The sequence below is a fragment of the Musa acuminata genome, chromosome BXJ3-4 (assembly GCF_036884655.1).
Source record: "Musa acuminata AAA Group cultivar baxijiao chromosome BXJ3-4, Cavendish_Baxijiao_AAA, whole genome shotgun sequence".
Taxonomy (NCBI): Eukaryota; Viridiplantae; Streptophyta; class Magnoliopsida; order Zingiberales; family Musaceae; genus Musa; species Musa acuminata.
This window is the reverse complement of record NC_088352.1, coordinates 40,580,831-40,598,815: the sequence shown is the minus strand read 5'-3', so window position 1 is coordinate 40,598,815 and position 17,985 is coordinate 40,580,831. Positions and strand designations below refer to the sequence as shown.

The following is a 17,985-nucleotide window of genomic DNA, read 5'->3' as shown; positions in this document are numbered from 1 at the left end:
GCTAGGGCATTTACTGATATGAAATGCTCACATTGCACTTGAACCAGAAACTAATAACAAGTCATAAAAACTACCCTTGACTACTTTGTTGAGTGGGGGGGATGGGTTGGGCAGCCACTGAAGAGTCTTATCTGCATATAGTTTGGTGACCAACCAAAGAATTTTAATTAATATCTTGATGTCCATGTTAGGAACAGTGTCAAACCCCTTTAGGTGTTGAGTGGTGGATTTGGTTGGTGATGCTGCACTGCTTGAGAATGAATGCCCTGTGTTCGAGTTATTAGCTTCAGGAGTAGCCACTCCAACAATCCCCATCCAACTCATAAAAGTTGTCATGGGGACTCCATCCCACAAAGAAGTGGTTGAACTGAATGCTTATGAGGCCTTAATCTGTTGGAGCCAAAAGCATTGCTTAAATATAAACATATTACTAATCATTAAGGTCCTAATGATATGGTGTGATGTGATATATTTTTGTCGGCTAAGCTTCCAAGTAATTAATATACAATACTTTTTCATTTTTTTTCATTTTTTTTCATTTTAATTTTCTTTGGTGCTTGAATCAGTGCGAATGGATCATTTGGTATTATTCTTTTCCTTTTTCCTTGTAAATCTAAATGTCAAAAGATCGAGAACAAACTACCGAAAGGTGGCCTGCAATTTCCGACATGGAAAGAGGAGGGAGAATCTTGTTTGGTTCCTAACCTCAACAATAAGGACGACTTTTCTACGTGGTGTGGTTATCTAAAGAACTTGGATGAGATATAGACACGGCAAAGTTGTTGACGTAAACACCGCCTGTCCTGTTTCTTAGCGTTTCGCAACTATCGGTGTATTTGGCTTCGAATCGAACGTCTGAGAACCTTAGCACTAGCTTTAGACGCTACGCCATGATCATTTAATTAGTCCATTCTATCCACAAGATCACTTCATCCAACCAGTAATGGAGTGTCCATGTTATTGTTGTACACGTTGAAAAAGATACGGGAAGGGACGATCGAGTCTCAAAGGGGCATTGACTGTTTGTTTGACCACAGAGAACTCTGTTCATGGAGAGAAAAATTAGACCAAGAATGGACGAACTACAAATTGTTATCCATCTATTTTTAGGGTATTTATTTATTGCACCCGAACAACTCCCACACGAGAGGGAGATGGCATCTTGGTCAAACATGTGGGGAGACGAAGAGATCGCTTCTCGTGACCTTTTTCTTGCACCAAATCTTCTTGTGGCCTTTGATTCCGGATGGAAAGGATACGGGCGGCAACCGTTGCACCAAGAACTATTATGTATGTGTTGACGAGCACGAAAGCAGAGCGTGACACGAAGCAACGCATTTCTCTTTCCTTTTTATCTTTGCAGTGGACGCGTCTCGACGCACAGCACGGCGTGGGGAGCCCATCTCTTTCGTCTTGGAATCTCTCGCTGTCGTTTCATCAAACGGTGAACGGGCAGGCGGAGGGGGGGGGGGGGGGGGGGGGTGGAAGACGAGGAGAAGGCCGACAACAACGGTCCCGGAGCAGATTACGGGCACTTGCCGCCACCAAAGAGGTTGGATTGGGTTGAGGGTATTGACGTCCGTGCAGCGTGGAGATATCATGGCTTCGATTGGTCGGTGATTTCAATTTACCGTAAATTGAATTCGATACCTTGGTCATGCAAGAGGGTAAATATGTAACTTCACAGTGACCCACCCTTAGTCATCACCGACGCTGCCACCCGGCCAGTGACTGCGACCGTGGATACGCGTGGGTGGGTTTCACTACACGGCGGGCCCACCTCGACGTGCTCCAGCCGACGCACCACTCCAGGACTGCTACAAAGCGTAGTCCAGCGGAGAAGAACAAATCTACACCCACCCTTCCTTTCCCACAGAAGGGTTAAAAGGGTTCCGATCTGAACTTGTCGTAGCAAAAATGAGAATTGAAGTGCACGCAATAATGATCGAGTAACACAATTGAAGTTCAAAATTAGAGTGTAGAGAGCAAACAGGTCATGGAGACAGTCGGAACAGCCAGCCATTATAACCATAAGTGAAGTAGCAGAGAGAGAGAAGGAGAGATGGTCCACTGGGTGAGAAGGAGAGGTGGAGTAGACGAGCTGTAGCATTCGCATTGGTAGTAGCGGAGAGAGAAACATCAGCATTGAAGCAGATGATGGGAAGGATAGAGCTGACATCCGCACCTTATTATTGCGTTGCTTCCCTTCTCATGTGACCCAAATTTGGACGTATCAGCGAGTTGCGAACAAGCAATCTGTCTCCATTCATCTCATAGCAGGAGGCTCATCATTCATTCTCGTCTTCCCCTCACAACTCGGTTTGCTCGCTTCCTTTCACGCCATTACCGTGGGGAGGAGGAGGATGGTAGCAGGAGCAGCCGCTGCTGCGATGGATGCAGCTTACCCGAAACTCTCTCCGTTTCTTGTGATCTTCTTATGCTTTCTCTGTGGCTGCTCTCACCTCTGCGCCGCGGCCACCGTGACGTACGACCACAGGGCGCTGGTGATAGATGGCACCCGAAGGGTCCTCATCTCCGGCTCCATCCACTATCCCCGCAGCACTCCCGAGGTCCCCCTCCTCTCTTTCTCTCTCTCTCTCTCTCTCTCTCTCTGACGCTTACCTTCTCCTCCATTTATGCTTTGATTGATGCCAAGAACTTGCAACCTTCTGTGGCTGTACTTCAGATGTGGCCGGACCTCATCGAGAAGTCCAAGAACGGTGGTCTTGACGTCGTTGAGACCTACGTCTTCTGGAACCTCCACGAGCCCGTCCGGGGCCAGGTCATTGCTACTGAGAGCTCTTGATCCTTCTCGTGTTGGATTACTACAGAACGTTCATCGTGTTTGCCCTCTCTAAAGATTGTTATTTTGGCATATATCTTCGACAGTATGATTTTGAAGGAAGGAAGGATTTGGTGAGGTTCGTGAAGACAGTGGCAGAGGCCGGTCTCTATGTTCACCTCCGGATCGGCCCTTACGTCTGCGCCGAATGGAACTATGGGTAACTGTGAATGCATTCCACAATCAAGCAGTCCTGCATTCCACATTGTTCAGTATTGTGTAACCATGTTTTGAGATTTCGTTTAATTATCTAACTATTTGATGCAGGGGATTTCCTCTCTGGTTGCATTTCATACCTGGGATCAAGTTTAGGACTGACAACGAACCCTTCAAGGTTAAATTGTCTTTTAATTTCAATAACGACGATGCATATTTGAGCAATGGGTATTGCAGTAGTTGTTCATTCGAATTGTTTCTCTGATGTCTCTGCTCCAGAGAGAGATGCAACGGTTTACAACAAAGATTGTGGAAATGATGAAGCAGGAGAAACTTTATGCATCCCAAGGTGGACCCATCATCCTGTCTCAGGTATTTAGCCTCATTATTGACAATTGCCCGTAAGATAGGTTTGATTTCTGCAACAAGATTCATCGATCATTATATCTTATTCACTTTGTATTTCATGGCAGATCGAAAATGAGTATGGGAACATCGATTCTTCTTATGGTGCTGCAGCAAAGACTTACATCAATTGGTCGGCATCAATGGCAACCTCTCTAGACACAGGTGTACCATGGGTGATGTGCCAACAAGCTGATGCACCTGACCCCATTGTGAGTTTCATATTTCAACCTCTCTAGGGAATCATTCACCGATGATTAATAATACGTATGAATTTCGTAGTCAATTTGTTCATCATGTCCCATAACTGTTATGTCTTTGTGTTGGTAGATTTATGATTTATCTACATGCTCTCTCTGTTTTCCAGATCAACACTTGCAATGGCTTTTACTGTGATCAGTTTACTCCAAACTCTAACAAGAAACCAAAAATGTGGACAGAAAATTGGACTGGATGGTAAGACAATATTCTCCATTTTACTCTGTATTGTAGACCTAAATTTATCTACCGAGCAACTTTATCATACAATGCATTGCTGCTGCAAAATTCTGATGTTCAAGGCAAGGCTCTTTAAGACAAAGATCTTTTATGTATTGCTGCTTCTCTGAACACGTTTGATGTGATACCTTTATTTCTCGTCTCACTGGATGAGTTAAATATCAGGTTTCTTTCCTTTGGTGGTGGAGTGCCATACAGACCAGTTGAAGACCTTGCATTTGCTGTAGCCCGATTCTTCCAACGTGGTGGCACCTTCCAGAACTACTACATGGTAGAACCTGTGACTGGAACTGCTTTAGTTTCTACTTTATACATCCAAGTACACCTACAAGATCAGATTTTTATTTTATCTTAGACACAATTTTTAATCATCTATAAGTTAATTTAATAGAATAACAAAGGGATGTTTTCCTTTCTAGTATCACGGTGGGACCAACTTTGGCCGCACTACAGGTGGACCATTTATTGCTACCAGCTATGATTATGATGCTCCAATCGATGAGTATGGTAAGTCTACAATCTAGACAATCAGATCCCTGGCTAAAACTTTGTAAAGCTAAGTTGTCACAACTATAGCTAGATTGATTAACCAAATATATTATCTGCATTCTGAAATTTGTCTTTGTTATCCAACTTATCTAGTTAGTGAAATTTTGCATCTTCTGCTTACTGCACAACTTGTTTATATGGTTTTCTGTGAACCCCTCAGGAATTCTTAGGCAACCTAAGTGGGGCCACCTAAGAGACTTGCATAAAGTCATAAAGCTTTGTGAAGGAGCATTGGTAGCAACTGATCCAACCTACACTTCTCTTGGTCAGAATCTGGAGGTAATTGTGATTGTTCTCCACTAATATGATGCATATGGTTCAATATTGAGGACTATCTATTGTATTATTTATTCCAATATGGAGTTGGATTTAGCTCTTTCTTTGAAAAGGATTAATATTATGAAGAACTGAAGGTGATGTTGCTGAAATTTGAAACATTGTGAAACCTAATTATAATATCTATGTTGATGGATAATTCTCCCTCTCCATTCTACAATTTTCTATTTTGAGCAATAGAATAGAGAAAGGAATCTTGATAATTGGTTAGCGGTGGTTTAAATAGGTGCCCGGGTGCTCACCTAGGCGCTCAGGTGAGGCAAGGTGAGGTGAGCCCCGAACGGCTCGCACTGTGATTAGGTGAGTTGTTTCAGTGAAGCGCCACCTAGGTGCTCGCCTGAACCTAGGCATTAGGCGCCTCGGGCAAGCACCTGGTTGAAGCAAAGCAATCAAACTGGATGATCAAGTCTTGTTCAGTTGAATAGTAGCTTAGTTGGTTCGATTAAACGAACTAAGCTAAATATTGTTACTAAAGCTACACATGAACCCCACCACCCCCTGCCCCCTGACCCTGACCCATAAACCCTACTTCATGTGCAGCCACTGCCTCCATCATCGACACTTCCTTTGCCACCACCTCTACTGCCAACGAACAAGTTCGAAGGTCTAGCTTTCGTGTGTAGTTCCTTTCGCTGTCGTTGCTTCTATGTGTAGCTTCTTCTACCATCGAGGGAGAGGACTACAACTTCTTTTGCCATCGATGGACACATTTGAAGCTTCCTCCTTCCACAACATCGTTGCTTGCAACTTTCATCGCTACCGCTGTCGCCATTTGAAGTTTCTTCGTGGCTACTATTGCTGTCTGCAACTTCCTCTACTGTTGCTACTGTTGCCCAAAGCTTTATCTGTCGCTGCTGTTGTCGTCCACAGCTTTCTCCGCCATCACTATTATTATTCGAAGCTTTCTCCATGGCTGTTGTTGTCGTTCATAGCTTCCTTCGTCGCTGCTGCTGTCGTCAATCGAAAGTTTCTTTGCCACCGTCACCCTCTCCTTTCCCACTTTCCATTGTCATCGACTCTTTTCTCCCCTCTAACTACTGTTAATAGTGGATTAAATATTATTAATATTAGGTTGTTAACTACTATTATCATATAATAGTCCCTATTTAGATTTAGCATTGCTATTCTCTATTTATTTAAAACCTATTGTTGAAGAGGAAGAGAGAGATGAAGATGGACAAGAGGAAACCTATATAATAGTCATCTCCTGCTATTGTTAAAAAGAAGAAAATCTATTTTGATGAAGATGGACGAGAGGAAGGGAAAGATGCTGATATCTTTGAAAATGACGATGTTGATTATGATGATGATTGAATTTGATGTAAAGCTTTATTGTTTTGTGTTTTTTGACATTTTTGTTATTAAAAGATGAATAATGTGACTTGGTACCTTAGATCTTTTCAATTTAATATCATATTTTTATCTATATAATCATATTTATCAATTGTATTATATATTTTTTATATTTTAATATCTCAGAGCGTCTCACTTCGCTTGAACAAGCGCCAAGTGCCTCAAGCATTTTGACACCTTGGCATCCTTTGGTGCCTAGCGTTTTTTTTAAGTCACAGTTGATTAGGATTTAGGGGAGAACAATATGATGTTTTTTGACGTGAAGTAAACAATAAATGTGACAACATTTAAGCAAAAGTAGTTAGATCAACAACTCTTGTGCAGATATACATTATTTTTAAACAATATTATCATCTTGTTGATTTTAAACAATAAAGCCTTCTTGGATGAGAAAACATCAGTTTGCAACAACTATATGATTGTGGATGGAGTAAGATATTGGCCACAGATTCATGAAGTGAGAGTGTTGTTGTGTCGATGAACTACAAGAATAGGAATTAGATTCTGCTTGATGATAGATTGAGAGAATATAAGTGTGATCAAATGATGAATTGGGTAAGCACTTATCCTAAAAGCTTAAACTGACAGGAAAGAGTCCAACGTCCCTTCATGTGCAAGCTGGATGAATGATTAATAGGCTTGACATGTGTATTCAAATGCAAGATAACGTTGCAAGCTCAAGATTAACATGCTTTACACAAAACGATATGTGGAAGAAATAGACACTGGGTCAAATATTAAAGGGAACAGAATAATATGATTACAATAGCCAGACCTGTCATGCGGAGCTTACACATATACATTCTATGCTTTTTAATAAGCATATATACAAGTAGTAACTCCAACAGAAAACAAAATTAGGTCTGCAACCATGTGAATTAATGTCATTAATGTTTAATTTTTATTATGAGAGGAAGGATTTTATTTCATGAAAGAGCTAAAGAAAAATGAGTTTCTTTGTTTTAAAAAATAGCTCAACCTTGGTCAAGGGTTGATAGAGGGAATTACGATTTCTAATATAGATGTACTCCACACATCTGAAATAATGGGGTACTAGAAGTGGACTGAACTTTTACCTTAGTGAAAAACAACCTGATTATCAGTTGGCTAGATAATGGCTGACAAGCAAACACTTGGGTAGGAAGGACACTTTGATGCATTGTACATGTCGAATTTATTTATGAATGTAGAAGTGGTAGTTGGGTTAATTGGCCTAGCAGTCAAAGTCTTTTGTTCAAGGAAATGTTAGTGTGGAACTAAACCAGCCATTAATTTAAGGACTGTTAGAGTTGTGTAATAGTTCTTAAATTTTAGTTTATCTTATTTACCTCATCTTTTTTTCTAATAAGTAAATGAATAAATAGTGAGGCATTATAATGTTTGGCCAATTATTAGCCATATAATATCGTATTAGGATTCTTTCAAAATGCAAATCTGACCTACAAATTGGCCAATATGGACATTATTGTGTATTTTTTTACTTTCTAGGGCAAGTCATTCATCACTCACCATGAAGAAGGGATCAATTTATTATTTATTGGTAAGTGGTAACTATAGACATAGTAAAGATACAAAATGATACTCTGAAGTCTGAAATATGTAATACAACATGTATTAGCATCGAAGCTGCACTATTTAGTAGCCAACAATGGTGAACATTGGCATCATGGTTGGGTCACTCATTCACAACTTGGTGATAGGAAGTCATGAAAATAATAGAAATTCTGCAATCCTTTGACCCTCAAAATTTGTAACACCCCGATTTAATCAATGAAGTTAATGAGTTAGGTATCCCATCAGATCGGATCATTATAATTGGTATCATGGCTGGCATACTATTGAGGCATAGCGAGAGGTTCGAGTAGGAAAGAGCTATGCATAGATGAGGTCAGAGGGCACACCATGATGTAGAGCCACCACTGGGCTGAATCATGTGCACCATACCAGGGTCTGATTGTAGGCTATGTTGGGTTTGACAAGGACGTCAAGCTCTTAAGTGAGGAAATTATAACATACCGATTTAGTCCCACATCAGAAATAGGCAAATATGTAAATTATCTTATAAGAGAATGAGGTTTCTAATGTCTTGATTTAGTCTCATATTGGAAGTAGGTAAAGATTTAAATTGACATGTGAGAATTTAATAAATGAATTTTTGTTAGTCTGTGCTTAAACATTTTGGGTTGTGACAAAAATATCCTCATTAGGAGACAAAAAATTGGTAAGATTCATATGAGATGAATGTTGAACAATTTAGAGTAACTACTAGATGTAAATCTCTAAGAGACATGAAGGGGTAGACTTCTGATGGATAAATTAAAAAAATTTCACAAATGATCTAACAATGCTTTAAAGGTTCTCAACAATGATATGAAGATTACAGATAAGGATATTTGGAGCTTTCACCCAAGGTGCTCAAATTTGAAGCTAAAGATAACCTTTTATTTAGCAGATCTGTGAGGGCAGAAGAACTAAAATTCGTGAGTGTGGAAAGGGGAAAAAAAGTGTTTCAAAGATGACATTAACTAAAAAAAACTTAATGAACTTTCATAAAGATTTTAGTCCAATTAGTCAAAGAGAACTCATGATGCTTAGAACTCAGAGGAATTGATGTTTTTTTGTGGATAAGATATGCTTCATGACAAGTTTTCAGAACATCACAGGTTGACTGAAAGTCATCAAAACTTTTTTGTTAGACCTTTTACAAGTATGAACCTTCTATCACTTTACTGCAAATATGCAGTATGCAAGACTATTAGCAGGTCAACGCCTTAACAGAACTCTAATAAAACAACTTCTAATAGATTTCCAAGTCTTACTCTTAGTTACATAGTGCGTGTCGTAGTTGCTTTAATTGCATTGGCTGTGTATATGCATTTGCAGCTTAAAGGCTACCAAGTTTTTGCTTTTTGTATATTGAAATAGATTATGATTGAAGGCCTTTGGGGCACCTTTTGGGCATGTGATGTGCATATTCTCTGTGCTTGCTTTGATAACAAGTGACTGATATTATATACAAAAATGTGGCTCTGCTGATATGTCTTTTTCTTTTTCCTATTGTGTTTTTGCCTTTGGAACATTGCTATTGCTTTATCTATTTCTTTTCAGTCATGTTGCTAAAATGCTTCATGCTTTAGGCCCATGTTTATAAGACAGCGTCAGGGAGCTGTGCAGCATTTCTTGCCAATGTAGGCACCCAATCTGATGCTACTGTTACTTTTAATGGTAAAACATATAATTTACCTGCATGGTCGGTGAGCATCCTTCCTGACTGCCAAAATGTTGTATTCAATACTGCACAGGTATGTTTATTTACCTTATCCTGCATCTTTCAATCTTTTTAGCAAACTGGAGCAATATCATTATGCATCATTAGATCCATTATATCATTGGTTTGCTCCATTGATATTACTGAAAGCCGGTTGAGATGTCTTGTGAAAACTTGTTCTTTGTTTTCATACAGGGACGTGTTTATAACAAAATTCAACAAAGTGTAATTTGACACAAATGATTTTTTTTAAAATTTAACTGGAAAACTCCTGAAAAGTGCATTGGCAAACTTAGTCATGGAAACAATTTCTTTGCTTGCACTGAACTTTGGGGGAATTTTGTTTCTCTCCCACCCTCGGTTGCATCTGTACTCTTGCAAATCTTTGTGACATTGTAGTTAGTCAAGGTTGCTCAGGAAGGAAAGAATTTAGAATTGAATCGAGGAATAGACTTTTAAGGCAAGGGTAAGAGATTTGTATTTTATAGATTTGCTACTGTCACATATGTAGGTCCAACATACCCTGTTGTAATGTTGAGCCCAATAAGTTCTCAAGCTATGATAAATAGCATCTTTTTCTACTGTCATATATGTAGGTCGTCTAACATAGCCTGATGTAATGTTTAAGCCCAATAAATTCTCAAGCTATCATACGTAGCCTAGCAGTAATGAAGAATTTATACGATTTTAAACTAGTTGAATCGCTGCATGAAGTTAAAATGTAAAACAAAGTCACTAGGAGATATACATTTTCTCTGAATGTTACTTTAAGTTAATCTTTTTAGAAGTCAAATATAGTAAAGTGACAAAAACAAACAAATTTAGTCCTATCTGGAGTTAGCAATGGCCAATGACATGAGACTCTCATGTCAATTCTCATGTCTCTTCCCAAATATGTGCTTATCATGAGGTAAGCCATCCCAGCATGCACTTGTGTTATAGTATTTGTTTCTGACCAAAAGAGGGGCTTAGGAAAGTCCGTTTTCTATTATATAGAGACAATGCAGGCCGTCTCTTCTTGATGATATTCTAAAGAGAAATATAGGAGAAGGAAATTTTAGCTAAGATGAGGATTAGAATGTTGTGCAGTTTGAAAATAATTTATCCAAAAAATTAGTGACACGAAGATGATGCCTCTGACATACGAGGCTAAAAAAAAAATGACATATATATTTATGAACAATTAGAAATGGTGCTGGTTGAGTATAAAGTCAGGGGCAAGTATTGAAATCCAATAAATGCCTTGGTTATACAATGTGAGTCAATTGGTGAGGAGAGATGAAGAATAACATTTGTTACTTTCTATTTGTAATATGTTATTATATATGCTATTAGTATTATGTAATATGTAGATTATTTGTATGTACTGCTGTTTGATAGCTGAGCAAAAACCATAGCTACTGAATTTTCTGTCAAATTAGGTTGCTTATGTCTGATCCCCAATTGGATTAATTTATTCAGATCAAGAGTACTAGACTTCTAAAGTTAAAACCACCGAAATAGCACAAGCTCCTGGCTCAATGTCTCAATATACAACTAGGTTTTCTCTGTGAGTGCTGCTGCTCCACTTGATCATATTGCTTGTAATTATCCAGACATTGAGAGAACCAAACAAAGGAAGGTTGACTGTGCAGTCAGATGGAAGTGAGAAGTTTTATTACTCTCCCAAATGGACTATTCCAAGTTATAGACCTGACCTAAGTTCGACATTCAAGTCCAGTATTTGAGTCCACAAAGGTTTGATTTGCATAAACCTCTGTGTAATTTGACCCTCTCCGACAATCAAAATATGGTAGAGATGTCTAAGCTAAGGTATATTTTCAAATGATATGGTATAAGTAAATATCACAATAACTTGATTAAGTCATTTGGTATGAGGTTATTTATTTTAAAAGTTTATCGAGTAATTCAAATAACAAAAGTAATTAAAAGTTAAATCTACTTGAGTGACACTAACCTGTAGTCCATACTCCATAGAACGTGGCCCTTGATTCTTGGCGTCGTGGTTAGATGTAGCCTGGTTCAGTTTTTCTAGGTCTTATTTATTTCTTTCCATATTGCAATTCCCTAATGGGCTTAGGAAGTTAGTTGACTTTTAATATGACAAGGTTGTCGCCCTTTTTCAATGTGGGAAACTAACTAGCAAAAACAGAAATAAATTATGGTATGGAATTTCAAAATTTACTAATCTCCAGTTGTTGATTTTAAGCATTACTATAAGATTTTATGAGTTGACTGCTCCCCCAATTGAATTTAGATTACAATACAAAGAATACATATCATAGACAAACACTCAGTTGCAGCATTTTCTTTTATGTGTGTGATAATTCATATTTTTGTCAGTTATAGTTAAGCTATGGGGATTGATCATAAATTTCTCACATTGTTGTTTGCTTGTAAGGACCATGTCTAAAGTAGCTCTTTTGACCATGGATATATAAATGCTGTGTCAATGACAGATAAATTCCCAATCCACTCTTTTGGAGACAAAATATGTAAAAACATACAGTCAGGCCTCAGATCAACCCATAAATTCCTCTGAAATATCTGAGTCATCATGGACTTTTATCAAAGAACCTGTGGGTATCACAAAGAGCAGTGCTTTCACAAAAGTAGGATTGCTTGAACAGATAAATACTACTGCTGATGCCAGTGACTACCTTTGGTATTCAACAAGGTGTTGTATATATATCTGTATATTTGTGTTCAAGTCTACATTTTTGTTGATGCCAGTGCTAATTGTCCAATTTCTTTTATTCATGATTTTGCAGCATTGATATTAATGGAAATGAACCATTTCTTTTCAATGGAACTCAGACTACTTTGCACGTAGAATCTCTTGGTCATGTCCTCCATGCTTTTGTCAATGGACAATTATCAGGTCATATTCTATAGTAATGCATAACATCAGGTCATACTCTATAGTAATGCATAACTTCAATGTTCCCTTGTAACTTGCAAGCCACTTTGCCATTTCTTATTGAACTTGTATGTTGAATTTTTTTCACAGGCAGTGGGATGGGCAATAGTGACAATGCAAAAGTCACATTGGACAAGTCTATCATGCTTGCACCAGGAAAGAACAAAATCGATCTTTTAAGTGTCACAGTTGGCCTTCAGGTTGTTCCAGTCTACAGACCAACCGTTTGGTTCATTTATTTTTCTTGTTTTCTAGGATTGGTAAGATAGGTCCATTGGACCATTCCTATGACTTGTATATTGCATAGTAAGAGATCCGGTACAAATAACAAAGTTCCAAAATTTGGCTGTCTCCCAAACTTGACTTGTAAAGCCCACAGGTGAGATAATGTCAACCTTGACTTTAAGAGGTTTGTGTGAAAACCACCTCATACCAGGAGGTTTTTTCGATGAAATTTTAAGATAGAGACCATTATACTTTTAGTAATATGACGTGTGCACTTTCTTTTAGCAAACGTGCTACCAAGGCCATTATTCATAATATGTTTCCTAACCAGACTTGCCCATAATATGATTTGTTGATCTTTAATTTTTTGTGATTGTCTTCTTAATTTATTTTCTCTCTTCCAGAACTATGGTGCATTCTTCGATCTATGGGGTGCTGGAATCACTGGTCCTGTGATGCTGAAGGGCCAAAAAAGCACGACAGATCTATCTTCAAATGACTGGACATATCAGGTTTTTCTTGTATTTTGCAATGATTACATACTGCATAACTGAGATAGCTATGCAAATGAAATCAGACTTACAGATCAAATCCTCAGACACTAATGAGAATTGAAAATATTGTCATATCTGAAATGCAATTAGGACACAATCATGTTCTTTAGAGTTCTATTAAAAGAAAAAAGTGGGATATAAGTCGCCGAAGTTGCAATAGCTGGTCAATTTTTCTAATCATGTTGGTCCTAACTTCTAGTATGGGTGGCTCATTTCAAGGCAGAAATAAGTATCACTAAGCTTATATGAAAACAATGTAGCAAATGATCTAATTCTGTTTTTTCACATTAGTTGGTGTTTGACTTGCATTTTACTATCCTGAGGTCAATAAAGTGAAAAATAATCACAAACTTCTTTTAATAATAAACTATGGATGGTAAATAATATTTTTTTGAAGCATAGAATTAGGAAATAGACAGATTTGGACTCCTCATCTTATGTCATGTTGGTGCAGATTGGCCTTAAAGGTGAAGAGTTGGGCATATATGAAGAGTCAGGGGATTCATCAATATGGATTTCACAATCTGCTTTGCCAAAGAATCAGCCTTTGGTATGGTACAAGGTGAGTTTTATTATTTTTTATTTGAAAGTATTTGTTAAGTTGCAGACTGAAACATCTCATCAGTGCATAAACTGTTATACTAGATTCACAAAACTCATATTATTGATTTTTACTTTAATATCTAGTTAATAATCTTTCAGGTCATGTTAGGATTGAAAACAGAACAAGTTTCTGATAAATTATTGAAGAATTCCTTCTGCACATCCAGCTCAAGCAATCCAACACTACAAAATTGATCCATACTTGTCGGATTATAGATTCTAAAAATTTCCTGCCTGAAAACTCTGCATATTACCAGTTTGAGGTCCAAAAATATATAGATATTAATGTTTTACCGATCCATATTTGGATCATCACATGTACCCCGGATTTGCATTCCAGTTTTTTCAAAATGATTCATGATAAATTTACACACCTGTTTGTTGTGGAATCTGGATCGATGAAATAGAGTGTTTCTTTAAATTTATAATGAATCCTAGAGTGCTTCTTTAAATTCCACAATGAAATAGTTGTGTAATGTAGATAAATTTATGCACCAGATAGATAAATGTTATTCATTGTCTTGAATTTAAAATCATGCTATCATTGAATGTTCCTTTCTTCCTAGTGGTATTGGAGACTATTTCACTCTAACAACCTTATTACTGTAGCATAGCCTGCATTGGGCTCTTTATATTGAGGTTTTGTTTTTTTATTTGGCATAGATTCTTTTGGACCTTGTTGGCAACAGATCAATCATTTCTTTTTTAGATCTGTTTATCCTTTAAAACTTCAGCAAATGGTTATTGTAAAAAGAAATAAGTCCTGTGAGTTGTTGGGAGAGGGTGTGCCATTGTATTTTCTCACTGACAGTGAAACTTACTCTTGTCTTGCCCATAAATTTAGCCAAAACAGCAAACATTTAATTGTCATCTTCCTTATCTTTTCCTCTCTTTTTTCATGTGGTTGTGCATGAGTGATACCCCACTCGCACAACAATTAGACTTTTGTATTTGCAGGGGTGTCGATAGATTCATATTACATGCTCTCAGCCTTGTAGCTCTACGACAATCTCTGCACCCTATTCTTTTATTCTTTTAGTATACATAATTGTTAACCATATGTAGCATTCACGAGTTGAATTCTCCATCACAAATTTTCCACACAGGGCTACTTTGATGCACCTGAGGGCAACGATCCGGTTGCAATAGACTTTACTGGAATGGGGAAGGGTGAGGCATGGGTGAATGGACAGAGCATTGGACGCTATTGGCCAGCTTATGTTTCTCCGCAGACTGGCTGTACCACTCAATGCAACTACAGAGGAGCATTTAGTTCAAATAAGTGCCTGAAGAACTGTGGCAAACCGTCTCAGAGACTGTATGAAGCTATGAATCATATTTTACTAATCTCAATTTCTTTTTTTTTGTGTATTTGTATCATCTGAAATCATGGTTACTCATTTAAACAGGTATCATGTTCCTCGGTCACTGATCCAATCTGGCAAAAATAGACTGGTTCTTTTTGAGGAAATGAGTGGAGATCCGACTCAGATATCTTTTGCTACGAGGCAGACCGTAAGCTTATGTGGACATGTATCGGAGTCCCATCCAGCGCTCTTAGATGCTCAGAGCACTGCACCGAGTAATGTGCCAATGCTCCGTCTAGAGTGCCCATATCCAAATCAGATGATTTCTTCAATAAAGTTTGCAAGCTTTGGAACTCCACATGGCACCTGTGGAAGCTACGACCACGGCAAATGCAGCAGCGACGATGCTCTTGCTGTCGTGCAGCAGGTACATCACGCAACTGCTCATCACTCTCTTTTCAAATGAACTATTTAATTCCATGCTGATGGTTGTGGCAATACTTCAGGCATGCATTGGTGTCAAGAGCTGCGACGTCGAGGTCTCAATCAAGTTGTTTGGCGATCCATGTAGAAATGTTATCAAGAGCCTTGCAGTTGAAGCTGCATGTTCTTAATGGAAGATGATGATACATGAGCATCAAAGATCCAAATGGTGGGACTAAAGCAGTTCCACAGGGTGGTCGGAGGAAAGAGAGTGACGATGAATAAAATGTACAAAACATTATCAAACAGAATGATCCAAAAAATGAAAGATAAGGTGTATATTTTGCACTGAGGTTGTTTGTCACAGGTTCTGCTTTTGTTCGAAGTGGACTGGAATCTGTCTTAAATACTGGCTGGCCACTACAAGGAGCAACCAATGCACTTTATAGTTAGGGCTAATAAATGGTCCCTCTACCAAATGGTCAATTTAGGTCCTTTGTAGGACTTTTATTCAAGTGAGTCTGATTTTTACCATTAAGTTTTTGTCGTCATTTGTTTCTTACTGCCATTTGGTCCGACATAGTTAATCCTCCTACCTGTAATGATCAAATATGCAGATTTAGCATGATTTATTTGGTCAAGATTCATGATGACCACATAGTTCTTTTTGAAGGGAAAACAAACTGTATTAGTTTAAAGTTTTAAACAAGGTTCATACAACCCAAAGGAGGTGAAACAACTCTCCAGAAACAGAGGAATTCTAACGACCAAATTAACAGAGGAATTTCTATCGATCAAAATCAGAAATTCTATCGACCAACTTCCACTACTTTGGCATACTTTTGCAATAAAAGAAGATATCCCGACATAGGGAGCGTAAGTTCTATGAAATGGTGACGGGGTTAGAGAGAATATTGACGATGCTTTCTGTTTGTTGCCTTAATCCTATTGACTTGATTTTGTCATGAAAGCATAAGTTTGTCTTTGCAACTTAAGTGATAGTCACAAGAGGTGATTGGAGTGGGGGAAGGTCCAATCGAAACAATCCCGAGGTGTTGCTTGTATGCTCGAGGTGATCTGGGCTTCCTCGGGGTTTTATGGATGAGCCGAGATATGTCTTGACTTCGTCGGGGATCTTGTATAAGCGATTAGCATCGGAGGGAGTTCCTGACCCGACATCTTGGATGGTAAAGTTAGTACAACTCTCATTCCATCTTGTCATTGTGTCATGTCTCAAGCAGTGGAGGATTATGCCCTTTTAGATGACACCCAACTCGTGACGTTACTTGGTGGCCTTCATTGACTAGTGCAAGGGCGCAAGGATCGTACCCGCTTGCACTCTCTTTACCTCTTGTAATCAAATCAAAATTTTTTAGCTCATACTCTTGTAATTAAATTCACATAAAAAATTATTTGTAGAACTAAAATTAACCTAAATCTAAAATTTTTGATTTGAATACTTATACTAACTTTATAAGATGTAAAATAAATAGAAAAAGTATCTTTAGAATTTGTCAATTTGTATATCAAACAAAACTCTGTTTTATTATTATCTACAGAGTTTCGGAAGGATGATTGCATAGAGACGTTTGGAAGGATGAACTCCGTTCCTCCTCTCGTCAACAGAGCTATTGTAGCCGTTCTATCTGCCTGTTCCTCTTCTTCTTTTCACTGACGTGGCACTATTTTTGTTGGATGAGGCAATTTTGTGCTGATGAGCGGAAGAATAGCAAGAAGAACAAGAGAGGGGCAGCCAAAGGAAGAGGAAAATGAGGCAAATGAACAAGAGGACGAGGAGAAAAGAGTTAATAGCTGAGCCGGAGGACGAAAAGTAGGACAATAAGGAAATTGGACATGGAAATTATTCTCTTTTTATTAACAATTGAGGCCACTGGATGTGGATGAATATTAGGAATGGGGGATAGCATGCCAAAATATCCACATTATCAATTGCATGGCAAATGAAGGTCCAGAATACTAGTAGAGAAAAATAATTGATTAACCTAATAACATTGAAGGTTTTATTCAGCAAATCATAACATAAGCCAAAGTAACCTATCCTAATGGAGATACGATGGCATGGTAATTTGTAATGCAGGCATCTTGCTTATCTCAAATGAATAGTGAAGTCACTGGTATGCCATAATGTAGAACATAAGAGTGAAGGTATCTTAGATAATGTGCATTGCTCACTTTGTGTTGTGCCAAAAACCTCGTGTGTCAAATCTTTAGGAGGATATCTATGATTTTTGTATGTAATTTCTTTAATTTAATGCATAAAATCCAGCATAGGCTTAAAGCTAGTAGAGTTTGGATTCAGGATTTGGGGTTAACAAGTACTTCATACTATAACGAAATAGTTATTTAATATATTGTCGACCGACATATATAACCAGCATAAAGTTTTATATATTTAGTTGCATAATTCAGATTTATGCATGATATATAAAACTGGTGGGAAGAATGAGCCATAGCTGTTTCAGTGCCTGCCGGTGATATGGTGGTGGCACAACAGACAGTCCACTCATCTGTGATCCATCATCCCA

General features: G+C 38.2%; 1 protein-coding gene across 1 annotated transcript; it reads left to right on the top strand.

Annotated features, from left to right (window-relative positions):
- Positions 1-2,036: 2,036 nt before the first annotated feature.
- LOC103983141 (beta-galactosidase 6) lies at positions 2,037-15,791 on the top strand. The gene is made up of 19 exons (XM_009400316.3): positions 2,037-2,570; positions 2,687-2,782; positions 2,890-3,002; positions 3,110-3,176; positions 3,278-3,370; positions 3,472-3,615; positions 3,771-3,859; positions 4,067-4,172; positions 4,321-4,408; positions 4,611-4,729; positions 9,277-9,441; positions 11,867-12,084; positions 12,179-12,288; positions 12,418-12,527; positions 12,957-13,064; positions 13,561-13,668; positions 14,816-15,027; positions 15,119-15,443; positions 15,523-15,791. The coding sequence occupies exons 1-19, from the start codon at positions 2,364-2,366 to the stop codon at positions 15,628-15,630; spliced, it is 2,586 nt and encodes an 861-aa protein (XP_009398591.2). The 5' UTR covers positions 2,037-2,363; the 3' UTR covers positions 15,631-15,791.
- The last annotated feature ends 2,194 nt before the right edge of the window (positions 15,792-17,985 follow it).